We start from the raw sequence: 27,988 nt of genomic DNA on the forward strand, positions 1-27,988 counted from the left end.
AAAAGTATGCAGATTATACTTTACAATCAGAAAGCGAAACAGAAAACGTACATTTTAAAATGTTTTATGTTTATGTTTATTATCTGTACCATATGAGTTGCGCTTTGTCCATAAGTGTTCTATTGATATTTACTTAAAATGCTTGGATGAGGACTGGCCCTTTGGCAGGAGTGAGGTAGATATAGTACATAAAACAAGAGTCAGTGTAATCCCTCTCTGCTGGTGAAATACCTTTTTATTTTGTTGTGACTTTTGTCTCAGTGTGCAAAAATGCAGCTTCAGTTTGGTTTGCTATTTCTAATGCCATATACTATGTCCATTACTTTTCCGGTCTTAACTGACAGCATTTCAGTGAACAGTGCAGCAACTCTTCAGCTAGCTAGATCCTGCCTCACTTACGCACAATTATAGTTGAACTCAGGGAGAGTTCTTTCTTCTAAAGAAACAGATATCTGAGTTCTAACTTGTATCGGGGATTTTTGGATCTTTCAAGATGCTAGATGCCAAAATATAAAGCTATATGACAGTTTTGTAAGTTATTCACTATATCCTCCATTTTATTTCCACTGTAATGAAAAAGCTTATGATCTTAATGTGTATAGTTACCTAATACTATTACTTGGATTAGTTGCTTGCATGAAGTACCTATTGTCTTTCGAAGTTACTGCTATGTTTAGTATTTTCTATTTTTAACAGAGTGTACCAGTCTGGCAAATGATTGCTAGCAACATTCTGTTCATCACCCTCTCGTAAGAGAGTGATTCTGCTTGTCTGCAGCTTCACGAAGGCTTTGTACCTGACAACTGTCTCATCTGCACTGAAAATACGGGGAGCTGGAACTGATATCCAGGTATATCTGGCAAGGAAAGCCTAACACTCTAAGCATTAGTTTTAAGACATCCTGGCTATTACTCTTCCAGTGCCAACCAAATCATTTCTCTGTTTCTGCCTTCCCAGGTCCTTAGTGGACTGGTAGAGCTTATAACCAATTGAGTATTTTGAAAAATCCCGGGTCCTAGCTGTTTCATGTAGGTAACAAAAGTATTGTTCTTTCAATAGTGATAGAATTTTAGTCTTGCAGTTTTGACCAAAACTTCCATGGTCCAAGGTATGTGTTGTGCCTACATGCCTGGTTGTTGCTCCCTATGCAGTTTAGTCACCTAGAGGTGATTTTGAATGAATGCAGTTTGCAAAGTCTGTTGGGAATTTTCAGGATGAAAAGTACTTTATAAATGTAAAAGATTGTATTATTATAGCTGCCTGCAAGACAGAAGTTGTATTTAGCAGAACATTCAGAAAGAAAATTTACAGAAATATATTAGAAGCTTAATTTTGTTTCCAAACCCACAGTCACTAAGAGAGTCAAACTATTTATCTTGAATTGTACCTGCCAAATTTTGATGAGATGAAATTCCCCCCTCCCCATTTAAAAGAGCAGGATTGACCACAGTCATACTGCAGACTTTAAATTAACTTGCACTATTAGGTTTTCTCCACATTCCAACCCATCTGCCTTGGGGTATTAAACCTTACTTCCATCTATGTGAGGTTCAGTATTTCCAAATCCAAGCCATAAGGCTATGTCTAGACTACAAGCAGAAAAGTGGGTTTGACTGCACACATGTGCACACTAAGCCACATGTCCCACAAATTTTCCATCTACACTTTTGTATGTAGCCCACTCACAGCTTGGTTTTAAATAATCTACACTCTTACAAAAAGGAAAGCCAACTTCCCAGTACTACCTGATGAACCATTACTATGATTGATTTTGCCTGCAGGCAGGCCAGGCAGACTGCCTGAACAAAAGCTTGCCCCACATAAAGCCACTGAATATAATCACTGTTTCTGAGTATAGTGCGTGTTTTTCCACCTCCTGGCACTCCTGCCCCGGTATTAGTTTAAGGGTTTGTGGTGTGAATTATGCAAGAGTTACATCTTGAGAATATTCTGAGATCTGCACATAATTGACAGTAAAGATGCAAAGACATAAAAAATATTGTAATGGGCCCAAAATCACAAGATCAGTTTAATGAGACATTTTCAAGTACACTGCCAACTTTTGATGCTGGATCCCAAAGCAATTAGGGTTCAGGATACAGCCTGAACTTTTACCATGCAGAGATGATGTGCACCACAAAGTTGAAGGCTAGATTTAGAGAGCAAACTCAGCGTTCTTGCTCCTCAGATGTTTTCTGAAGGTAATATAGCAAACAATAAGCAACTTCAGATCCTCTTTAACATCCCTAGCCAAAAAAGGACCTTAATAATCAAGAGTAATCCTGAAGTATGATTCCATTAGGCAGCCTCTGTATTCCTGGGATTGTCCTCCTTCCTTTAATCTTTGTGTGTGGGATAATTAAGATATTTTCAAGTTCTTTCAGGTATTGTAGTTTCACAAAGTAGTGTTTAGTCTTATGTGGTGATGTGGTATTAAGTCACTGTTATATTACCTACTGTATCAAAACAAGGAACAGTTAGTGATATAAAGAGGATTCAAATGGGAATGGAGGATTCCCAAACCTCCCGTCCAAGGACAACCGCAGGTTTCTCATGTGGCATGAGATTGAAATTGGAGTCTCACTGCTGAATGTGCTTAGAAAGAAATGCATATAGGAGGGGATGGCGGCTTCTAGGGAGCGGTGCATTCACTAATGACCTCTGTGCAGACTAAATTTCTTTCAAGAAGGATGAGAAAAAGTCTTCCTTCAGATGTTTGGAACGAGGACTTGGAAAGGACTGCCATCAAATAATAAGTGCAAGTGTGCTGACATTAGTAATAAACACTAAGTAATGGAAAAACTGAAAAATGTAAACTAGTTTTAATGAGCTGGATAAATCAAATATTTTATAACCATGCTCCTCATAAAGATGATGAACTCTTTTTAACAGGGAAATATGAATCCAATAATGCCAATTAAATAAAAGCTAATAAAAAGACCACATCAGTTGGGGCATATAGATAGTAATAGTTCATTTTGGCCTTTTAGATTTAACTTGTGAAACATCTTTTTTGTGCGCTGGTGGTGCCCTGCCATTGCTTTATTTATGGTTTAGACGTCGAGATCTCATATGCCACCTACTGGCCAGATTTGAAGTTTTTGAAATGTGCACGCCGTGAACGCAGATCATGGGAGCACTGCCCTCGGTGAGGGTGTTACTTCATGGAGAATCTAAACCCAGCTCCCTTTAAGACAGTTGAAGGATTTCTATTGACTTCAAAAAGGTTTGAATTGGACCCTTAAAGTAAGTTAATGTGGCAGCAAAAAGCATGCATAGATCTTCCTTCTGACAATTCATAAATGTTCTATCTTACACAGTTTACTCTCAACAGTAAGTGTTTTCTGGAATGTAAAATAAAATTAAGTATTTCATGGCCATATATACCGCTGTCCTTAGTAACCATCATATCCATTCATTTTTGGTTTTATTTATACTTGTTGACTAAATGAATAGTAATAAAATAACCACTTAATAGATCTTATAATGATACTGTTGACAAGAATTATGGATTGGGTTGCCCAGAACAAAATATTTTATTCTGAGTAAGGTATCCTTATGTTCTCCATATTATTTTTTAGGAGGAGCACAAAGTATCTATTCTGTGCACAATCTATGACATGCTACATATGTAAATGTGGTACAGTTCAAGTAAGAAGCAGATGTAAAACTGAATATAGGCATATAAAACTGGAACCTAGGCATTTGAGATATAACAGCATTTACTGGCATTTCCTACACCTATAAACCAGAAATTATGCTGTAAGTCTTTGTACATATGGAAGTAGAAGTAATTTAAAGTAATTTTTATCGAAGTAATTTCTTTAAAGCAAAAAACCCTCACAGATATGGTTCTTCACTACTGTAAGGAGCTCCACAGCAACAGGTACTTTCATCTGTCATAGAAATTACAAACATTCTTTTCCACTCATTTTTGACATAAACGGGTGTGAAGTGCATTGCCACCTACTAGTTAACAGCATCTCAGAATACCTATTTTACAAAATCTGTCCCCAAATTGCCTCCCGGACCTGCCTGACATACTGGCTCTTTCTGACACTGCAAGTGTGCAGCCTTAGTAAGTATCTCAAATGCTTTTCCTCCCTTGAAGCTTCAACTGTGAAAAAAAAAAATCTCTGGAGCAATACCATTCTGATCCTCTTTGTCTTCTCTGTTGGTTGCCAAAGGCACTTCCTGCACAAAGGAACCAGGTGGACAGACATGGAAATGCCAAGCAGTCATCACACCTCTTATGCTCTAACAGCTCACCAGAATTTGCAATGGAAAAAGTAAAAGAGGGAGTCAGTATGGGATGCTAATTCCATTCGGCTACATAACAGGTGAATGGAAATGAGCATCTGTGATGCAAAACTGAAGGGAAGCTGGAAGGCAAGATTTCATACCTCCCAAGAAGTATCAAAAGTAGCAAGTAAAGAGAAAACCAAAAATTATGCAAAACACCATCTTTTACTGGCTCTTTATACAAAGGTGGCTTGTTACATCCAACCTTAAAAAAGAAATGTGCATCTCCTGAATTACAGGAGGCCAGTCTGGTAACCATCAGGGAAGAATCATGCCAGGGATTTTCACCTGCAGGATCTTCCGCTTCCAGTAACAACTGTTAGGTTGTTCTAATCAGGCAGGCACAAATGTGTGAGATGAGAGCTACATTTTAGCTGAAAATTCACAAAAGGGAGGCCATTATTCTGTTTTTCTTCAGAGTGGAAATTTATTGGAAATACTTCTCCTGAAAAACAACTTCAGATGTTCACAGTTATGAAAACTTTAGTTGTATAACATTCCCAAGTTAGGATGAATTTTAGAAAAGCAACCCTGTGAAAAGCTTTGAAGAATTGCAGAAAGGCCAAGTGAACAAAAAAAATGTTCTGACATTTCCTTTCTTGAATACTGTTTGTATGTCATTCAAACCAGTTTGTAATTCCAAATAGACTTAAGACTGAAGTCTCAAAATAAATGTCTCTCACAACAACCATGGTTTGCATTGGAAAAAGAATGTCTTCATTGCCTGAAGATTACAGACATAAATAGTGACAAGGTTTTGAGTACAGGAAACACACATTCATTATAGGGCCTGTTCAGTTTCTGGACACTGATGTCAGGTGCAATTGTGACAAGAACTACTGCTACAGTCAGTTATGAAAAGTATGGACAAAGTTTAATCTCTGGTGAAACAGTCATTTTAAACTCATCATTGCTGATTATCTCTGCTGACAGCAGCTTCATTGTTAAGTTGTTTTGTAACCATATTACTTTAACAACAGTTTAATTCTAAATGCTAATTTGCTGTGATCATATAGATATATAGAGCATTAGCTGAAGGACTGAAATCCCACTGCACTTCAGACTAGAGGATGGTTTTGCCTAAAGATCTGTGATTAAGCAAGTACAACTAATATTTGTTTACTCCTGTAAAGGCATACCAAGAAACTTCTAAGCTTAGATAAGATAAAATGAATAATCCTTTAAAACCTAATGTCATGCTTAAGGCAGGGATTATCCTGCTGCTGTTGAACCAACATTACTGAAAGACAAGATTAATCAAAGAAAAAAAAAAGCAGAATAGTAACATGTGGTTAGATTTTCTTTTTGCTCTGAAATTTTTACCGTAAGGAGTGTGAAGATTTTTTTCTGACTTGGATTCAGGAAAAGATTTTTAAATCTGGACACCTACTGCTGCAAAGAATTTCCATCCTTTGTTCTTCCCTGAAGTGTTTTTCACTTCCCTGAAGTGTATTTTCAATACTAAATTTTACATATGACCTGGAGAATGGGTGGAGTGTACTGAATTCATTCCCACCTCTCGACTTTATAGCATTAGCATTTTCCACACTTCTAGCCAAACTGAGTGTGCATGTCTTTCTATACATTATATTTGTGTATGAGTCAACAGCAACAACTAAATATCCTCACTGCAAAAATGCCTAAAAAATTGTTAAGCAATTATCCCTAGGAGTTTGAAAACTTGAGTCTCAGTATGCATTTTGCCACTTCATTAGTTAAGGCTGTACTGTAGTCATAGTAAGTTTTACTAAACTTTAGTTTAGTACAAATGTAATTTTACTGTTTTAAAACAGATCCTAGAGCATTCAGGTGAGGAGATCTTCAGTCAGCATGGGGTCTCTCAGCTCTTTCTGTTGCATTTTCTTTTACATGTGAATTCCAGTTAATTCAAATTGCTGGAAAGGAAGTCTGGAATGGGCGGCAGTGTGCAGTCATCAGCAGGTGATACTTGGTTCTGTGTCTTAATTTCATTCAGCCTCATTCATTGTGTCTCATTCATTGATTGCATGCAGCAGTTTGGTACTTAAAAGAGAACTGAACTTCATAGAGAAATGAACTTCAGGTAGGAAGGTTGACTATCAGTAGCTGAGACTAAAAACCAGTATATCAAGATATTCTTACAGCTCATTTGAGAGAGAGACACATCTCCATTTTCATTAAGGTTCCCAGTGTTTAAGATTGTGTTTGGGGTGGTACTGTGGAAACGTTTGCTGGATTATAGCAGATCCTACATGTGCAGATAAGAGGGGTTTTTAGTACTATATAAATGCACTGTCATACTGCATGGATCTATTTTAATAAAATAAGCTGTATACACTTTGTTCAATTATATTCTGGTCTATAAGAGAAACCCTGATACTGAGTGTGTGCTAAGTCTGTGACTTTGTTGTGTAGGATGGGCCATTTCTGTCTCTTGGCAGGGAAGGGATTACACAGTATTACAATTATTAAAATTCTAATTTGGGGCCAGGTTTTGCCCTCAGGTACTTCCTTAATTTCAGTAGGGAGTTGCGCATGTTTATCTGATTGAAGAATTTGGACACTAACATTCCTGGTGAAGGTAACATTTTTCTTTAACAAGAATATACACTAGCCAAATCTAAAATCTGAAGGTAGCAGGGATAGACTTCTTACCAGAAGACAAACGTCAGTAGCTGTTCTGTTTTGATAAGGAAAAGCAATTTCCTTGTAAGGGAGTGGGAGACAGAGCAGAAGGAAGGAAGGAGGGATCCTCTTCCAGATACCTTGTAGGCTTGTTTTTAAATTATTACTTCGGATCTAACAACAGGTTTGGCAAGTGTTTGCCTAGGAAATCCTGACACCATGCCAGATTTTCTTAGCTGGTTTGTTGTAGAGTGTGCATTTTTTAAATACACTGTAATCACTTCAGACCACGTAATTAGAAACACAAAGCAGTTTACTGAAACATAGTAATATATTAAGAGTTCAGTTAATTACATGTAAAGAAACAAGTCAGACTTCAAAACCTTTACTCAATTTCTGTTTTATTTGCAACTGGGGCATGTTGATGGGGCTTTGCCTGCTTAACATTGAGGAGGAGGTTCAGAATTTTAACCTGAGGGTAAAATTTTCAAAAGCATTTAAGTGACTGGCTCACTGAAAATCAAAAGGACTTTCACTCCTGAGGGCAACATTTTAGAAAGTATGTAGATACCAAAGTCCAGTTGATTTCAGTGCCTATATATATTAAAAAAATCCTGCTTTATTGCCCTCAGTTGGTTTCAAATAGAAGCGTCACACTTCAGTGTCACCTAAGAGCTGCCGAAAATGTTACCCCAATAAACAAGCTGTTATTCTCATCTTTTTTCACTTGTAAAGCCCTGTTTTGTTTTTCTGTCTTCTTTAACATACCAAGAAATCAAAGAACATGTTTTGAATGGTAATAATCCCCATCGTCTTCAATCTGGTCTTAAAATCTTACTGCAAATGCTCAAGGAGAGGTGGCAATTGTTATTATTGCAGACAGTTCTTCACTCTACTGTACACTTTTCTAGAATTTCAAAAATAAACTTATTTCCCCCTTTTTCGTCTATTTACTGTCTTTTTTGATAAAAGTGATAAATTGCCTCCTTTGAAGCCACAGTCTGACCTAAATTATTCTGTCTACATTATGTATACATAAGAGCAAGTAGAGAAAATTAAAAGTGTAATATGAATTCTTAGGGAGATGAAGGAGACATAAATCAGAACTAATTAGTCATTCTCATTAATGAGAATATATGTTATGTTTTCCAGTCAATCTCTCAACTGTAATTTACTGTGAAAATTAAAAAGTACCGCTTAGTATAGAAAAACCTCAGTATTTTAAAAAAACTTTGGTTAGAGAATGGGGGGGGGGGAGGGGGGGCATATCTTGGTTCTCTAACATGTTTTCTGTTCGAGCTTTAAAACTATGCTAACTTGTTGCACAACAGCTTACAAGTTCTCAACAGTTGAATTTATTACAATTTTACCACACTTTCAGAGGAGTTCTCTTATCATGCTCCAAATCACATTTTATGCTGCTTTGAAGTACATTACTAATATGCTTATTGCTTAACAGAAAATAGCCTGACAGTCATTTCTGTTTTAAGGTGTAAAGTAATAAATGTCAGTTTCTTTTTTGCAGTCATTTATCTGAGCCTGTATTTAATCTCAAAGTATCTGCATTTGGAAACAAGTCAGAAGTGCAGTGCTCTTATGGTCTTCTTTTTGGGACTAACAATAAAAATACAAACCCAGATTTTGAACCTACCTTTCTGTGCAGCCTTCATTCTAATTCTGGCCTTTTCCTGCCATTATTAAAACTGGGCAGGCCCAAGTTTTATGAAAAATTGGGAATTCCTTCTTATTTTGTGCATGTTCAGTGATCATGTGGTTTGCAAGGACAAGGCTCTCTGGCAGTCATTTGTACTTGTCAGTGCATACCCTTCTATTCCCTGTGGCTGTTTTGTGCTGCTAGACAGGTGTGTGCACTCCACACAAAATTTTGCCCTTTGGACATCATTATAGTGTCTCAGAAACATGGAGGACAGGATCCTGACAGACTTATAAATGACAATGAAGAAGCGAATTCTCATTTGGGATCTCTACAGAACACATGCCTTGTATTTTCTGGATCCATTGAGAGAAACATGATTTTTTTTTTCCATCATAGAAAATGGAGAAAGCAAGATTTCAGGCATGGGTAATTCTGGTTAGCATTCTCTCTGAAGGGTGATGGATGACTTTACCACCATGCTTAGGTTCATTCAGATGCAAGGCTGTTAAGATACAAGAAGCAGTTAAATTGAAAAAAGCATGTAGTTAAATGTAGCACTTTATCCCAGGGTACACGTTCAAAAGTTTAACTTAATCTGGTTAATAGGTTTCTTCCCTGTGCTTTCCCCACAGTCAACTTTCAAGGATCTGACTAGCCAAGGGCCTTTACAGCATGCCAGGCAGCACAGCAGAGCTCTCATGGATCCTGTGGAACAGTGAAATCCAGTCTCCTGGGCCCTTCACGCTGAGCCTTCAACCTCTCCAGACACTCAGGTATAGTAAGTTTGCCCTGGCTGATCTTAAGCTCCTAATGGAAGATAAAGGAGAGAGAATTTATTGCCTAGGACTCAAAGCATATAGGGTTTTATAGATCAATAAGAACATCCTGAGTTATGGCCAGAGGCAAAAAAGGAAGCCAGTACAGACTTCAAAGACCTTGTGTAATATATTCCTTATGGCCAACATTACATATTAAGCACAGAGCTATGTTCTACACAAGCCATCGAATCTGACTAGAATAAGGACAGACTGTATGTTGTATAAGTCTATTCTGGAGGCTACAAAGGTAACTTACAGCCTTCACCTTTGAGAACTTGTCACAATCTTCTAACTAATGATAGCAAAAAATATTTTAAGTTTAGGAATCTGCTCTAAGCTAAGCATCAAGGAACACCTTTTGATTGTGAAGTTAATTCAGGAAGAGTAACGAAATTTGACTCACCAGCATCTCTTCCCTTCATGTGACTTCTAACCTCTCTCAGGAAGACTCAGAAGAAGTCCAAGACTGCAAGCTCTAGGTTTGGCAAAAGAAAGTATAAATCAAATTAACTGACAAATTCCTCAGAAGCCTGTTTACCTTTCAGGGAGGCTGACAATACTGACCAAGGAACTGAAATCACATTTTCATACAACACTGTAATAAGTGCAAAATACAAATGAAGTTGAAATAATGTCTGCTCTCAAGTGCACAGAGAAAAATTAACTAATTATCTTTCCTGTGGCAAATTCAGGGTCAAACTTTTCCTTTAGAAAGGTTGTAAGAGGCTTTTCTTCAGGTCTTCCTTCCCTAAGTGACAAGACCAAGAAAAGAATGTGACAAACATAATGGTTTCATATAGCCCAAATTTGAAAGGATGTTTTTTAGCCTGCGTTGAAAGCTGAAAGGTTGAGGCTTAGCAAGCCCAGTCACAGACCCAGTCCTATAGCCACCCCAAGCTCCCATTCATTTTTCCTGTGACAAGATTATATGCCTTATTTCAAAGGAAACAGCTCTCAAGGGAAATTCTGATTTTCCCAAGTCTCGTCTAACGTGGGAAAATCTTTCTGCTAGTAAGAGGTCCCCTGGAATTGGAAAATGGGTTCCATGTTTTTAATTATATTTGCCTCTGTTCAGCACAGAGTCTTCTCTGCAGTAAGGTGAGAGGTTAGATGTGTGAAGATCTGTGAAGATGAGAAGAAAATGAAGTAGGACTTGAGCATCAACAAAGCATAGCTTTGGTTAGCTGCTGCTGAATAAAAATAATAATGGTCTGAAAATATTAATGGTCTGAAATGGACCCATCTTCTTTGATAATCTGCTTCAGGAAACTTTTGTTGTTGTTGTTGTTTAAAGAGCAGGTAAAATGCACATCTCTGCTTTTGTGCTTAAATAGATGTAGCATAAGAGTGGAACTTGGATCTTTGTCAGAGGTGAGCAATGATCCCATTCCTCCATACATTACTCTGCTGAAAGGTCTCACTCTGCCTTGCAACATTCTTGTTATTCCAGAACTGGGTTGGGCTAGTCATAATAGATGCAGGCAATCAACTCAACTTCCCCACACACAGCTCTGCCAGTAAAACTCACTTCACCTTGCAACACTCCTGTTTTTCCTGTGTCTTTTAAGCAAAGGCTATCAATTTGGTACTTACTGTGGCTCTATCCTTATTCCTGCTGAAATCCAGGGTAACTTTCTTAGTGATGCAAGAAGAAAGTTTTGCTGATACAGATGAATGTCTGCTTGTGACTAGGGTGAAACAAAGCTGTCTTCTCTGCATGACTGAGATTTTGACCCCAGCTAGAGCTCAAACTGACCAGCGTTCCACTTCTGCTTTCATTCCAGTAAATAAAATCCAGGATGACTACAAATACCAACTCAGTTATAAAGAGTGTGAGACTAGAGTCTGACCTTTGCATAATGTGGCCTTCTGCGTGGTTGTGCTCTTTCCCAAGAACAAGGTTTCCTTTTAATTAGAACACTAGAGCTTTCAGTGTGGATTACTGTTATTTTATTTACAAGGAAAATCTACAGAGCATTCACCATGCTGCAGACAAGCATTGGCCTATTGACAGCATCTCAATTTACACTACCATTTGGTTTGGGCCATGTAATTCGATGTAAAAGCAGGTAAGTGTGTGACACAGTAAAATGGTATGCCAAAATAAAGATTATTCTTTCCTCTTTGTTTTCTTTATCACATGAAGTAATACATTAAAAATATACGAACGCTCTAGGCAATGTAGAAAACTAAAAAGGACTAGTTTGGTGAATGAGCATAGTGAGAGGCTATGAATATGGATATGTTTGTACTAAGGAGCCTAGAGGAGATACTTTTTATGTGTTGTAATACAGAAATACATACTTGTAACTCTGCACATCAGGGAGAGAATATTCCCCTAAAACAAGTACTTTCTCTAGCAGTGCTCCTTGTTGATCAAAGCTGCATAATTTAAAGCATCTAGAGGCAACTTTAAATTATTCACAGTATTTTTTTTTAAGTGATTTGGTGTATTGCAGACAGTCGTTGTGTATCTAGCAACCTGCTGTAAGTTCTATAAACTTTTGCATTCTTACAGAACTAGCAAGTTTTCTGAAAGTCACATTCGAGAAGAGGGGACAGGACTTTGCATAACAGGAGCAACCGTGTTAGCCACATCACACAAAAATGCCAGGCATGCAAGGCAATACAGAATGGCTGGACAGAGCCAGCAGCCTCTAGGTCTCAGCCCAAATGTTGCTATGTGGTGCCTAAGAGTTTTCTGATACCCTCAAAAGCCCCAAATAGGAATCCTGCAATTAATGCATCTAACTCCTCCTTTACTGCAGTCTCCTCTCCTATTGGTAAAAGGTCTTCCCAGGCTCATGTGGGGATCCCACCCCTTTTGTGGGTTTTCATTCTGAAGCTATCCACAACTTTACACCTGAATGAATGCCAAGCTTCTCTCAATATATAAAGGAAACCTTCAAGAGCAATTTCAGAGCTACCCAGAAGAAGCAGAAGAAAACGATTTCATCCAGCTCTGTCAGACAGAGCCTGAACCAACCATGCTTCTCCCTGCTATTCACTTCTATGGCTTTCTCCTAGCTTGCATCTTCACGAAAAGCTACTTGGCTTTCAAGAACGATGCCACAGAGATACTTTATTCGCACGTTGTTAAACCTGCTGCAGCGAGCCCAAGCAGCAACAGCACGTTGAATCAAGCCAGGAATGGAGGCAGGCACTACACCAGCACTGGATCTGACCGTAACAGTGAGTATCCTACTGGCGGCACTTCCACCGCGCCCCTCTGCCCGTGCCCCGCTGGCAGCCCCGGCCCAGCAGCAGAGCGGAGTCCCCTGGCAGCGGCGCCCCTCCGCAGCTCGCTTTGTCCCGAGCCCGGCGCTGCAGGGAACCCGCGCCTCGGGGAAGCAGGGGCAAGAGAAGATGCTGCTGGTTCCCGGCTGGGACCTGCCTCGCCGGGCGGCCCCCGAGCAAAACTCCCTCCCCCCCCCCCCGTGCGAGTCCTGCAGGACCGGCTCTCTCGGGCAGGTTCCTTCCTGAGGGAGGTTCATCCAGGAACGCCGGGGCTTATGGGTTATCCGGCAGCGAAGCGAGATAGGAAAAGGATGGGCATTTCTAAAGCGCTCGCTTTCTTAATTCTCCCTCCCACTGCGGTCAGGAGAGATCTCTGGGCTATTATTCAAATGCAATAAAAAACTCCGAATTTTGTTCCCGCTGTTTAGTTTTACTTCCTGCTGTAGCACTTACCTGCTTAACACCTCCAGCAAAAGTAAACAAATCAGCTCGTCATTTACCTACGATCTCTGCTCTGACTTGCATTATTATATCTAGTCTTTTTCTGCTGAGCTTTATGTATGTATGTCAGATACATGGGACAAAACCTTCTGCTGACTTTGTCTGTGCCCTCCTCTGTCCGCCTCCTTAAAATGAAAGAAATCCAAATAAAGAAACACGCACTCCAAGCCACCCACAACAATTCAATAAAACTAGCGTCATCCCTGGAAAGTGAAGGCAAAAAGTGCCACAGATACCTTGCAGCTAAGCCAGGTGTGTCAGTTTCTGTGAATGCTCACGGTTTAAGCACACAGGAAACAGCTCATCATTAGGAGATTACTGGAGCAGCCCAGTAGGTATTAATCGTCAAAGAGCTGTCACTGGAGAAAAGCTGAGCCAGGAAAGGCATAAAAACAGTAGGAGAAACAAAATCAAATCTGCGACCAGCTGCTTCCAGGTACATTCCTGAGTGCAGCTGCAGGAAGGCGAGATGGAATCCTTCCTGAAAGGCAGGCGGGAGAACGCTCCTGCAAACAGCCCCTTGGAGCAGTCCCCTGGACTGCCCATCCTGAGACGCAGGGGACAGGGTGAAGTAATCTTCACTCGGTGTCTGTTCAGAACTTGCTTCCAAAAATCCAAGTAGAAGCAGAAGCAGCCTGTTGCTGTGATATGTAGATGTACCTTCAAAGCCTTTTATGATTCACTCTAAAATGTTTCTAGTAATTACTTCTATTTTTAAGGCGTTAGTTAATTGCATTGTGTGTAGCATCCGCGCTGTAATTGTCCTTCAGAAAGAGGGAGAGCACAGCCAGTAAAGATTGCTTATTAAAATTAAGCGTACTGTGGGCGTTTATTTCAAAGTGTAATTACTGAAATAAACAGTTGTGTTTATTGCAGGGTGCCGAGCTGCACATACAGACGGGTACAAACATGCCTGTAATAGAAGCTCTGCATGTTCATTCTATGTCAGTTGCCTGAGATAATCTGCAGAATCCTCTATGTTGCATACAATATAAAGACTACTACAGGTACAGAGATGGTGTTCCCCTGAGGACGGAACAACCACTCTGAAATCCTTACTGCTAATCATTCCAACTTTAGATGCAGAATGCCAGTCCCTGGTAACTTCAGCTATTGTCACTTCTGCAGCGTCTGTGTTCAGAGCAGCAGTGCTCTTCTCAGTCCACTGTAACCGTGGAATGAGATGAAACATACTATTTGAAATGCATTTAAAAGCATACAAACAGTTTCCAAAGCACTATTTCCCTGCTTGCTAATGATCAAACATAATTATTGTAAACATCACAGAGCAGATTCCCTAGACTGAGAACAAGCAGGAAACATTTCTTCCCTTGGGGCATTTTTTCTCTTCTAAAAGGTATGTCCCTGAGAAGAAGGATACGGAATAAAACTGCCTCTTTCACCACAACTGCTGAAATGCATCTCATTATCATTTCTTTCTGCTGTGGTAATAGCCAGAGATACCATCAGCACTCTAGGCCCTTCTGTTGGGCGATACAACAGTAAAAAGATGTCCTGTAAAGATTACAGCCTAATTTAACTTCTGCAAAACATAGTCTGTTAATGTGGAAATGACTGGTTGAGGAAATCCCTCCATTCTGAATCTCAGTGTTTATTGTTCTGTGCATTCTGCAGATCGTGTTCAAGTTGGCTGTCGAGAACTGAGATCCACCAAGTACATTTCTGATGGCCAGTGCACCAGCATCAACCCGCTAAAGGAGCTGGTGTGTGCTGGTGAATGCCTCCCTTTGCCGCTGCTTCCCAACTGGATTGGAGGAGGTTATGGAACCAAGTACTGGAGCAGGCGGAGTTCGCAAGAGTGGAGATGTGTCAATGACAAAACTCGCACCCAGAGGATCCAGCTTCAGTGCCAGGACGGAAGTATAAGAACCTACAAAATAACTGTGGTCACAGCCTGCAAGTGCAAGAGATACACCAGGCAGCATAATGAGTCCAGCCACAATTTTGAGGGAACCTCTCAAGCAAAACCTATCCAGCATCACAAAGAGCGGAAAAGAGCCAGTAAATCCAGCAAACATAGTACAAGTTAGAAGTCAGATGTTCTCTACTCACTCATCTCCCTCTCCTTGTGCCAAAATTGAACTCACCTGTAACCATTTGCTTTACCATTCTGACTGCTTAAAGACAAGTCTGCCATTGCTGTGTTCTCAGCTGACACTACATGCTTATTGCTTTGACCAAAACCGGAGGGGCATTCTCAGCATTTGGACCTTTCGGGTGATTTTCCAAATGCTCAAGATGGGGAACAACACAAGCCTTCCAAACCCACACAATGAACTTTTATGTTTTCTCCAGCCATGGAGGGAAAGAAAATTTGCCATGAATATTCACTGAAGTCTATTTTGTAAAAAGATGCTTTGTTGTGTGTTTTCATGAGAACAGTTACCTGTCTGTTGCCTTCTATATTGTGTTTTCATGAGAACAGTTATCTATTGCCTTCTGTATCGTGTTTTATGAACTTCTGAAAACAGCTTAAAAAATACAACACCTAGCACCTGCTTTCAGATTCATTCTAAACAAAAATGCCTTGCATGCTGACCTCTCTTATCTCAGTATACCAAAAATTAAAATATGCATGGCAGCAATCAAAAAGTAAAGCTGAACAAACTATTTATTTGTTGTTTTAATTATTTAATGAGCTTTTATGTGTGTTATTTCCCTCCAGAATGTTCTTATGTTTATAGCTTTTCTCATTTATCAAAGTATTTTTCTATGATTTGTGGCTGGATTAGAACATACATTTTGTAGATAATGTAAAATAGACATTTTAGCATTCTTGGTATATATATTTCCATTTTGAACATTCATAGACTTAGGTGTTATTTTGAAGTAGCAACATGAAAATGGTTGGTTTGTTTTTTCTTTTTCACTCTACACTCTGTGTTATTTTGTTTACAAGTGTGCAATCAAAGACAGATCTGGTGACTTGCTGTCAAATCCATTGGGTTTTTTTTCTTTACAAAAATAAACACTGCTAAAACCTCTGTTGTCTGGTTCTATGTATGAAAATGCACATGTTGTAATTACTCACAACATTCAATCTTTAAACGTAGGAGAAAATTATTTGGTTAAGAAAATCTATCCATGATATTCAAGATTAAAACAATCTTCCTGAGGAGTCTTTTTGGATGTATAGATGTAATATGGCCATTTAACAGATAGTGCTTATTAATGGCCTGAGCCAGGTTCATACTTAATTCTCAAGTTGCACATTGCAGAGGTGTGTATTTAGGAAGTTTTACAAGCTAGTAAGTGATGATCAAGTACATTAGTACATTAGTGATGATCAAGTACAAAGAGTAATGGTAAAAATAGCAAGCAGTTTCACCTATCCCATAGAGCCAATAGAGTCCTACACATTATCCACAAATTCCTATAGAATGCATCTGGAAATGTACAGAAGGCAGTCTACCTTCCAACACATAGTCTCTGAATTACCTGTCCATAATCTTTCAAACTATAGTGAAACACGATGGGCAAGGTTTCATCATGGGATTCTGTGGTTCTTAAATCATTAACTTTTACAACCCACTTGCACCCAAAGAAAAGATTACACAAGAAGAAAGTAATGAAAATTCTTTCCTGATAAAGTCTCACATAAGCTCTCTTTGACATTCTCTTTATCTCATTCCATTTTGCATTTTAATTCCAAAAGATTAATCATGAAGCTCTTGGCAGAGATCTTCCTTGGTTGTTAATGCAAAACTGTTTGAAAATCACTACTACTGTTTGACTTACTGAATCCTAAATTTTATTGACAAAATTTAATAACTTTTCCTCAAAGCTGCCTTCAAGAATTATTTTTAAAATCTGCTATATGTAAGAAATATACATACTTTTTTAGTTTAGGGTTTGTTTTTTTGATCTCGTGGTGGTACAGTTAAAAACCATTGCATTGATGACCTAGCTGTTTCAAGTTTAATTCTATGATCAGGAAAAAATCAGAACAATGAGATCAGAGACCATTTAAACTTATATTCTGTGATCTTAAAGGCGCTTCTTTTAAGCCTAAGAGGATAGATGATGAATAAAAGTGTGAGCAGAGAGAGATGACATGACATTGCTCCTAGGCATATCAGTCCATGGACCTACAGCTACCCTAGGTTTTTATTTTAAACAGACATTACAGTCTCATTCAATCAATTTTATAAAGGAAAGATTATAATGTAATCATAGAATCATAGAATAGTTAGGGTTGGAAAGGACCTTAAGATCATCTAGTTCCAACCTCTCTGCCATGGGCAGGGACACTTCATGCTAAACCATGTCACCCAAGGCTCTGTGCTCATTATCCCCAAATGCCAAACATCTATCCATTTTTAAATTGTTCTCCAACTTCTTCAAGATGATAAAGCACAGAAGATTGAGATAACAGACTGAAATCTAACCAAAATTATTCTCAAAGCCAATAGCCACTACATGTCAGTAAAGTTGCCCTGCCTGTTGTGCTCGACTCCCAGAAATAAGAATGATGAAAAAACCCCACACATCTTGCCCATGACTCTTCTACAGTCAGTGAAGTTTGACTGTAGTAAAAATATGCACATTTAATAAGAGTTTGCATTTAGCAATGGAAATGATAATTCCTACTTCATCTTTTCACACAGAACTACCTTAAGGGGAATAGTTCGACAGACTTCCATTAAGATGACTTCATCAAACCTTTCTGGACATGTTACTGAAAGACCACAGGCCCATCTCTAAGCCTGGAATATTTGAGGGGACATGAGGGAAGCCAGCAAGAGCTTTGTACATCAGCAGCAACTCAACTTTGAAGTGCCACCTGATTTAGCTATGGTCTCTTCTCTGGCCAAGGCTTTGGCCTTTTGTAGCGAGATCTGCAGGAAAGCAGGGTTAAAAATATGTTAATCTTGAATTTTCATCAGGAATAATGTTACCCTTTGTGACTCATCTCCTAGCTCTGAATGCTTTAATCTGGCCTATGCAATCTGCCTTCTGTTTCATCCTGTTACATGTGAACTCACAGGGCTTTACTCAAGGATACAGCAAAAGGCATTTATGTAAGTACATCCAACTAGTTTTTTCTGTATAGAGGATCTTCAGCATGCAAAGTTGCAGTGGGTAGGATATGGGTATCTTGTACCTACAGTGGAGAATCTTGCCACAGTTTCTAAAAGATTCAATTAAAAAATAGTACTGCTTAAACTAAAATAATGCTAAATATGATACATCTTATGTTTGTTTTATAACAAGTTAAAACGGAAAGACAACATGCTAGGATTTTCTTAGTTTTCACCTGAAATACTAAGCCAAAGAGATATAAGAACCATGTAAATGTTTTAAAAAAGCATAACATATAGTCAGATCACACAAGATTTTATACAAATTAGACTGCTAAATAGTCTAGATTTATTACACTAAGAATATACAGAAGTTGACTTGCTCAACAACATCCTAATACCCAAGCAGATCACTAAGCCTTAGTGCTTCTTAAAAACCATTTCAAACATCTTAAAAAAGAACAATTTTTAAAGTTCTCATACTTGCATCTTTAGAAAACTAAAAGTGAAGAAATTAGAAATAACATGTTAATCTGTCACTAGTATGTCATTGCTTTTGAACTGATGAAAACTGCCCCCAGCTAAGGGGTAAATTGTTTTATAATGAATGGAAATCCATTTTCCTTAGACATCACTAGGAATAAACTTACAGGTGCTGGTTGTTTTGGTAACATGGTAGCATGCAGAGGCACACTTTGCAGAGGCAGTGGTAGACAGTATGTGTCACTAAGACAGCATCAACTCTGGAAGTCAGAAGGGCCTGACACTTGTAGTCTAGACCAGAAAAGCCCTTGAGAAATTTGTTTATTCATTCAGTTTTTTTAGTAATAGGCACAAGTCTGTTGCTCTCTCCTTTCCAGCAGCCTTGAATCAAACCATGCAGTCCAAGTTCAAGCATTTGTTTGGAAATACATCAGACATTTGAATAACAGCCTTCAAAATACCTAACAGATTTCTGCCAGTAAATCACTGTAGTCCTTGTCACCTTGACCTTTATATCCTTTCTAAAGAAGTACAACATTAATCAAGAAAGGACTGTTCAATACATTCCACTGTGAGAGTCTTGTTGCTACAATATTAACCTGGAGGTGTTCAGTGGAAAATTATAAGGAATCCTTAGTGTTGGAAGGTGTCCTATTCTCATGATGCATTTCCTTTCCCGTAGGCCAGGCAAGAGGCTTTGATTTTAAGTTCACTGACATGCACATAAACATCACTCCAGGCCAAAACTGAAAAATTTCTAGAGATTTATGAGTTAAGCAGACATTCTGTCACTGGATTTAACTTTCCCTGAATGTTGCCCCACAACAGAAAGCCTGCCCATGCATCTTTCTGAAATGCATCAAGCCCTTCACCTCACTCATCGTATGAGTTATGTGGCCTGAGACACTGAAAAAGTGTGATTTTCAAGTGATATTGCCTACCACTGAGTTAATATTCAAACATCTACCTTCCTTGGCACTTCCATGACAAAAAAATACTCTTCATTCTTAATTAATGCTCATCAAACTACATGCCATGAAAAGTCTCTTTGCTAAGAAAAATCTCTACAAAATTTGCCTGTAACTCTGTTTTGGGAGTTTGTTTTTTCTTAACTCACTTTGGTTTGACAACATACTATAATGAATGAGGCAGTTTTATAGTACCTCACTGGAGTTCAGGCCTGAATGTCACTATACAACCAAAAAAAAAAAAGAGAGGATGTCCTAATACAGATGAAAATCAGGATCACTGACTATAAAAAGGCTGTTTGTGGAATATGGTACTTCATCAATGTAAAGGAAAATAAGAAAAAAAAACCCTCAGCTATTTGGAAAAGAGGCCTAAGTTAGAACACACTCCAACAATAATATAGTTCTGTTTACTAAACCCCAAAGACAACTGCTATCACAAAGTGACCTTTGTTATCATGTACTTTAGCAAAAAGTATTAAATCACCTGAAAATACTTTGTTGAACACTTTGTCTCTTACTTGCCCCTGCCCTTTTTCAGCAGTTGTACAATACTGTATTATTGCCTCATTGTTTAAACCCTTAGCTGTTCTGAACTATACTTACCACAGCACACTTGCTTTTTGATACAGAAATACTACAAATCTCTTTTTAGAATGACTGGATGCATGAGTTTTGTATTTTGACTACCAAAAGTCTTGCTCTGACTTGAACTAGGAGTTGCACATTTGTTTTGTTTTGTTAACCCCAGTGAGAAGTGACTTAGTGAGGAAATTGCAAAGAAACTTAGTAAAAGAATAAAACAGTCTGTGAAGTCTGATGCTTTGGTGGGCTAAGGAAGAGCTAACCAAGCACATTCATTAAAGTTCTTTTATATGAAACAGTGCAGAGTTGATGGAGATGGCCTAAGGAGAAAAGAACTTTCTAGCCCTACCACAAGAACAGCCACTGACAAATAGAAGGACTGTGCAGAGCTTTAAAAGAGGCTCTGTAGCACAAAAACTTTGCTTTAATTGCAGCTGAAGCAAGTTTAAACATCTGTTACTTGTTAGATTATTATTTTATTTATTTACTTATTTATTTATTCATTTATTTTGGGATGGGTTGAAGAAAGCTCTTTTAGATTCCCTATGGCTATTAAGCTGGGATGGAGAACAGAGGTCTGAGTGTTTCTATAATGTAAAACTGCAAAAGTTTTGGTTGTAGCAAGGACCGCTTGCCCTTCTCCTCCCTCTCCCCCTGAAAAAAAACCTGCTGAAACTTTTGCTTTTGTACATATTTACTGAAATTTTTAGGAAGGTAGCCAGAACAGCTTATAGCAGAGGGGAACGGGTTGTATCACTGCACTGCATCTTTTGTGTGCAGATACTGTAATGTCTGAATCTGCAGGTGTCTAGAAGAGGAGAGAGAAAATGAATTAAAAAAAAAAAAGGAACAGAATGACATGTGGAAGACAGCATGTGTTGCATGTCCTTCATTTTCTTCTGATCATCACAACTTTTTATGAGACTTCAGAAGACTTGTTCTGTCTGCAGATGCCAAGCCAAACATTAGCCAATGCACATGCTACCCTTGGGATTTAACAGACTGTCAAGTTGAAATTCACATGGTAGATAACCATTTCTGACCGTCTTCTCTTGCCATGCAAGGAAGGAGAAGAATGCATAGCACAGTGCGTCTGTAAAATCCACGCATTCCATACTGAACCAGAGTAAATCAGGGAAACTTCAGAATCTGACATCCGTAGAAACTCATGTTTCACTGCATTGGTCATGTCTTCTGGTGGGTGACCACAATGTCCTCCATCTGAAGAGAAAGAATACTGCCTAAGCTGAAAAAGTTCACATACAGGTTTCTTAGAATGCCATCAGTCTACCACACACCTGAACTTCCCTGTTGAAGAATTTGGCTCAAAATCCTGCTTATAAACTACATAAACTCTATCAGTAAATTCCCTCTCAGTGTTACCCTTGGGAAATTACAGTAATCTGATTTTGTGAACAAGACCATTACAAAAACAAGTAGTGAGCTATCCATAAAACCTCTTTCAGGTGCCCTGCAATTATTGTCCCCGTATTTTCATTTGAATTCTCTGTAATCAGTTATGAATCTTGACAATTCTGCCAGAAGAAAATATTTGCAACATCCTTTGAGAAGAATAAAGAAAATACTAAGATGGATTTCCATTTTCATTTGCTAAATCCTCTTTCCCATGGGGTTTCAATGACCAAACTCTTTTCTTTCCAGTAGTTAGGTTACTTGTCCCCAAATTCTGTTCCAAAACACACACACACACACACACACACACACACGAATGCATTACTTAATCTATTTTCTGAAATGTTTGGTACTGAAAATAATGTATGTAGAAGCCAAAGTGTACTGGCACAGGTAAGTGTCAGGAAGAATTTTCAAAGTAAGATGAGTTAGACTGCATTACTCAGAAAAACAGTAACAGGATACAGAGCATTTTTCGTTAAGTGGCTGGTTTGTATCCAGTTAGATTAGTATGTTGGAAAATGGTTAATCTTTGATGGTTGCTCAGTGGTATACGTTAAACAGGCTGAACCTCTGTATAATTGCTGGATGACAGGCAGCCATATTGCTGCAGTGAGGAAAAATCTGTGACCTTGATCTTTATAAAAACTGAACATGATCAAAAGACTGACCCCTTCCAATCTGACATTTTCTGGCTAAAACTGAACAAGCCAGCAAAGTATGAGAAAAAAGGATTAGGATAAGACTACTGTTTTAGGGACTACCATCCTGCAGGTTTTGCTTACTATAAATCAACTGTTTAGAAAGATAAAAAAGATTCACAAACCTTTCCATAAGGCAGGCTGGATTTTAAGGCACTTGCCTTACAAACTACTAAAACCACTAAAAATTCAAGAGGAGAGTGGAAAAATGAAATAGCTCCACATAATTGTTTTGTCTAATCTGTACCATACAATTCCACAATGAAGGTGAAGTCCAATTTTTGGGTTGGCTGGCATCTTGTTTTACCTGCTGCATTTTCAGTCCCTGATGGTATAGATAGGACCAGTCTTCATTTGTTAAGTAAAAACTTACATGGATGGAACCCCTCCTACATGAGCTCTGGCAAACTGAGTTCATCTGTGTTCTTCAGACATGGGACTAATGAATAACATTCCTGGTATTCTAAGAGTAAGGAACATTAGTAACATGACAAGAGATGCAGAAGCAATACTTCCAGTGTAGTAATACCTAGTAAAGCTTGTACCAAATCCGCACATTTTCGTTGCTGTTTTTTGATTATCTTCATCACTTTTAAGTTTGGTGAATTGTTTCATATTCCTTCACAAACATTCCATGGAGATAACACAGAACATGGTAGACCAATAAAACACAGTATAATGACATATATACACCAAAATAAAAACAAACTAAAACTTAAGAGCATTGAAAATCCCAACTCTATTCCAAACCTAAGTTCAGCTCCTTGGTATTTTCTAATGTTCCACTACATCATTACATATTACTGGCATCTGTGGCTTAATACCACATATTTAACCTGTTCATAGACTACCTCTCCTTTGAATCACTTTGGGAAAAAGAAACTACCCTTAGTCTTTCCTCAGAAATAACTGTTTCTCCAGTCACAACTGGATGTCTATCAAAAAAGAATAAATTAAACACTGCTTGTTTATCATTTGTTTTTTTTTTTTGTTTTTTTTTTGTTTTTTTTCACTGAGATGATAGGACACTATCCTAATGGCTGGTACCTGCTGTCACAGTGACAGTGGAAAACAGCTTCTGGGATTTCTGTCCCTCAATTTACAGGTCTTAATCTTTGTTAGGGTCACCATAGAATGCACCCTGACAGTTGAACACCCTAAACCACAATTCCTATACATCAGCATAATAAATAGCGATGTTAAAATTGTGCAGCTAGGCCTACCCGACCTTGGCATTACTTAACATCTGACCAACATACCTAGAACCTAAAAAGACCCTTCCAAGTGCTTAAAACTAGTCAACCATTTCTAAGAAAAAATTACACGAGGCCTCCATCTCATCACACATGTTAAAGCACTCCCCAAAGTATTAGAAGAATTTCTTAAAGTCTTTAACTTTTCTGAATTCCACTAGTCAGGGGCACTCATGAACTGTTGGATTAGATACTACGGGGTTATTCGCTTATCTTTAAATTGTTTTATTTTGTGTACACAAAATACTCATTAGCTCTTGAACTAACTTTCCATACCCCAGGGAAACAGTTCAAAGGATTACCAAGTAGAGAACAGGTAAACACTCCAGGGTGAATATAACATTTTAGTGAAGCTTCAAAATATGCGTCAAACATGAAATGAAATCTGTCAATTTTTTTCTAGCACTTGCACAGAACATAAGCAAGATGCTACCTCTGTGTATCAAGTATTCATAGATTGTAGAAGAAATTTATCTACTAGAATCATGTAAAACAATGCCAAAGATGTGACATAAAACATACAACAGCTGAAACATCAACATATATTTCTCAACACCTACCTACAATGACATGCAAGTATGAAAGCACTCCATTGTGTTCAGACACCACATTTCCTTTACATTTGCAGCATATATATTTTCTATTTATATTATTTAGCGTATATATTCTTTATTTATTCAACTATTCTTTATTTATTCTCTTCAACAATTAACAAACTAGAATTCATAGAACACTTCTACTTCATTAACTAGAATTTACAGCTTGTTACAGCATTTTGTCAAAAATCAAAACCATACACCAGAAATATTTTGCAGAACTGCATATGAAGGCAACAGCACTTAGAATTCCCATTAGGAATTTAATCAATAGGTGATTCTATGCACATTATGTATTGAGCAGGTAAGCACTCTTCATGTTCAATAGTCAACTGTTTACATGACTTGAGTTATGCATGTGATAACTCTCTTACCGAATACATGCTGTTTTGATCTCATTTCCACCTGGCAATAGGAGCAAATCAATAGCGTAACACTTCATGCTGTGCTTTCTTGATGTTGTTTATATAGCACAACACTATATTCCACACATCTATAGCATCTTTCACCAAAGACTCTCAGAGCAATAAATAGTCCTTTGCAATCACATTTTTAAAAATACAAAAATCAAAATCAGCTAACAGAAGATTTTCCCGAAGGTGTTAACTCTGATGTGGAGGGAAAAGAATTTTGCCTTTTAAACATTCCACTATCTATAATACCGCCCCAAGCTATAGGTTCTCTGTGACATGATGCTGACTTGGGAACCACGGTCATCAGAGAGCAAATACTCTGGGGCAGCTGCTGTGCAAGACTGAAACAGCGAAGATATAAGGTAGTCCAAAAGGACTGTGTGGAAGGTCAATTAGGTCTCAGTCACAAACGACAAGCAAAAGACTATGAATAGCATGAAATAAAACTCTCACACAATTATCTGGTGGTCAGTCACAACTGAAATGAAGTATCTGTGAACAAAATGCCTACCCAGACTATGCTTTCTTATTTTTTTCATATATAGAGGCAGAAATTATGATGAAGCCTAAGACTTTAAGATCTCACAGTAACTGCTACAACTAGCAACAGACATGCAAGATAAAACCTGAAATAGAGTCTTTTGGGGGACTTTCTAATCGCTTGAGATATCCAAAGAACCTGTGTCTGTCTCTGTAAACAGTGACTTCAACAGTTATAGACAGTTACTGGTGAATTAAAGGAAGTCAAGACTGCTATCCTACTTGAATAGAAAAAGTCTTAAAAGAACTGACATTCCACTTGCTTACTTAAAGCTCTGGATGTTAATTTCATGGCTTGCCACCACTGAAGTAATAGCTTCTATAGCTGGATGAAATTAGTGAACAATTCTGCAAACCCAAGGTTCCAGCTAAGAGCCCGCGTAACTCTCAGAATGCTGCAGATACTATGTTACCTGCAAGAATGGCTCTCACATTTTAAATTTTTTTAGCTTTATGTTGTCTTTTACAGATCTTGCACTTCCACTGTAGGAAGTATTTTTTTTTGGGGGGGGGGGGGTGGGGGGGTGTTTTTTGTTTAGGTTTTTTTTTTTTTGTAATTTTGCTTTTGCAATTCACTTTAATTTTAAAAATGTTAATTGATTGCATGCATTTCCCTTTAAAACATAAAATAGTGAACCTTGCTGCTGGTCAAGAAAAAAGAAATTCATCTTATTTTGCCTTCATTAAAAGCAAAATGATTCCAGAGTTTACAAATGACTTTGAAAAATGGATAGAAAATCTTGCAATTAATATATACCACATCTACGGAAGACTCAACTGCAACTTTAAATTAAGAAATTTTATTCTTTTACTCATTTTTCACAAAAACCTTTCAGCATGATTTCTATCACTTCAATAACAATGCTCTCTGGAAACACTATTATGAGTTTCAGACTTAGAAACAGATGATTTTTTTCCCCCAGCAATTAAATTTTCAGGTGAATTTCACTTCTGTAATTTGATTCCAATTTGTATGCATCTTCTTTCTTCAATAAAAAAGAAAAAACCCCACTTTTCTTGTCAAACATATCACTGGCATATTTACTGCATAATTGCAGACTACTACTCTGGTTTCAGCTGTTATACCCCTGCACAGAAATGATGAATTTGCCTGCTCCTAATTTGCTTTGAGGCAAAAATGCTACCTCTGCCCTTTTTATGCAATAAAAACTGTGCAAAATTGCTCTCCTAGTATGTGTGAATTTAATTTTTACCCCCCTTCAAATGTTTATATATGAACATGCACATATATGCACAATAACCAAATTATTAGATTGATTCAATAAAATAATGCAAAGTGGAATGAAACTGAAGCAAATTATGTATGCACAAAATGCCACTGTATTTCATTGCATGTATCAAATATTAAAAAGATGTGAAACCGAAAATCCTAATTTTCTTAACTCATGCTAAGACACAGAATAAATTGATACTGATGTTAAATACACACTTCTATGTTGCTAAGGAAACAGAAAGTAAAAGAAGAAATAGCAGTTAACAAGATCAGTGATCAGTCTACTCAAGACTCCAAGAATCTAATCTGAAGGGCTTACTGAAGGAACTAACAAGTGCTATCAACAAAATACAAGAACTTTTTACCCCAGAGGGACTGTGAAAAGCATGAAAACTTCTGAAGCATGATGTTCAGGTACAGCCAAAAGCAGTTTCAAAGTGCTGCTTTGCTGGATCATCAAATCTTGACATAAATTTATAACATATTTGACAATACTGAAGTTAGCATCCATCAAAGTTATTATCAAATATAATTTCTTCTGGACAGATCAAGCCTTGTCCACCAAACATAGTAAGGAAAAGGCTTCAGAACAAGAATGGAACCCATTTTGGCACGTGATCCTCTTCCTTCAAGTTCTCTTGCCTTTTTATCCTTCACATTTGAAATTAACATCCATGAAAGAAATGAAGTGGGGAAACACTGGATGGGCAAGACAGAAGGTCCTAGGCACAACAGACTGTTGGAGTAGGAGAAAACACGCAAACCCATAGTGTGAAGAAGGAAGGGGAAAATAGTTCTGTGTTTGTGTTTGTGAACGTCCTAATTACCCACCCCTCAGAACCAATGTACAGTTGGAGGAGCCATGGGAACTAAAAAGACCTTACTGTGCTCTTTATAATAATGAAAACAAGAAAAATGTCTGGAAAATCAGCTACAGTTGACTAGATTAATGTCTGTGCTCTTTAGGAACGGAAGCATGAAGACCAGAGTCAGGAATTCAGAACGCCTGTTACACTGAAAAACTGGAAAAGGTCAGAACATTGCAGAACAACCTGCTGAGAAAAACTCAGAATAATGTAATGTATGTGATCCAATATGACTGCAGATGCTGGAGGTACTTATCTTACAAAGAAAAAGTTGGGCATCTGATAACAAAGAAGTGATGCTGAATGGGTGGCAATCTGTACAGAGGGGAAAAGTCAGGGCAAACTTGGAAGTCCTGAAAAGAGAGAACAGACAAATGTATGTCATCAGTAAGAAATCAGGTGTAGACAAATACTTTCCAAGGAAATAAAAATAAGACCCACTGAAAATGAAAAGAAACAAGTAAACATAGTTTATAAGCCAATGGATTTTCTAAAAGAAACCCCACCAAAAAAAAAAAAAAAAAAGAAATATTCCCCCATGATAAACAGCATGGAAGACAAGACAACTGGAGCAACACTTGTTCAGCTTCTAGCTAATGGTGAAAAGGGTCTCAATTCCACAAGTTTTTCAGCAATCTGTATAACTCATATCTTTTCCTCTTTTTTACATACCACTTTCGTTCACTTTCCATGGTAATACATTTATTCCTCACAGAAGCTTTTGAAGACGTCATTATCTAAAAGGCACATCTGTATGTTTTCATTTAAGGTATCT

At 38.0% G+C, this 27,988-nt stretch overlaps 1 protein-coding gene and 2 long non-coding RNA genes across 4 annotated transcripts; 1 reads left to right on the plus strand and 2 right to left on the minus strand.

Annotated features, from left to right (window-relative positions):
• The first annotated feature begins 12,053 nt into the window (after positions 1-12,053).
• On the plus strand, positions 12,054-16,123 carry SOSTDC1 (sclerostin domain containing 1). The gene is made up of 2 exons (XM_062604974.1): positions 12,054-12,573; positions 14,755-16,123. Exons 1-2 carry the CDS (start codon positions 12,249-12,251, stop codon positions 15,168-15,170), a joined length of 741 nt encoding a protein of 246 aa, XP_062460958.1. The 5' UTR covers positions 12,054-12,248; the 3' UTR covers positions 15,171-16,123.
• An 868-nt stretch (positions 16,124-16,991) lies between these two features.
• On the minus strand, positions 16,992-23,303 carry LOC134156701 (uncharacterized). Of its 2 annotated transcripts, XR_009962027.1 has the most exons (3): positions 22,685-23,303; positions 17,754-21,418; positions 16,992-17,148 (listed from the first exon to the last, which is right to left on the minus strand). It is a non-coding gene; the product is annotated as an uncharacterized LOC134156701 (long non-coding RNA). The 2 variants fall into 2 exon arrangements; XR_009962028.1 differs by having other exon boundaries at positions 16,992-21,418.
• Positions 23,304-25,897: 2,594 nt separating this feature from the next.
• Positions 25,898-27,637, minus strand: LOC134156709 (uncharacterized). The gene is made up of 2 exons (XR_009962030.1): positions 27,466-27,637; positions 25,898-26,095 (listed from the first exon to the last, which is right to left on the minus strand). It is a non-coding gene; the product is annotated as an uncharacterized LOC134156709 (long non-coding RNA).
• Between the last annotated feature and the right edge of the window lie 351 nt (positions 27,638-27,988).

This window comes from Pezoporus occidentalis, unplaced genomic scaffold, assembly GCF_034315485.1.
Source record: "Pezoporus occidentalis ecotype Australia unplaced genomic scaffold, CSIRO_AGI_Poc_V1 ctg9, whole genome shotgun sequence".
Classification (NCBI taxonomy): Eukaryota; Metazoa; Chordata; class Aves; order Psittaciformes; family Psittacidae; genus Pezoporus; species Pezoporus occidentalis.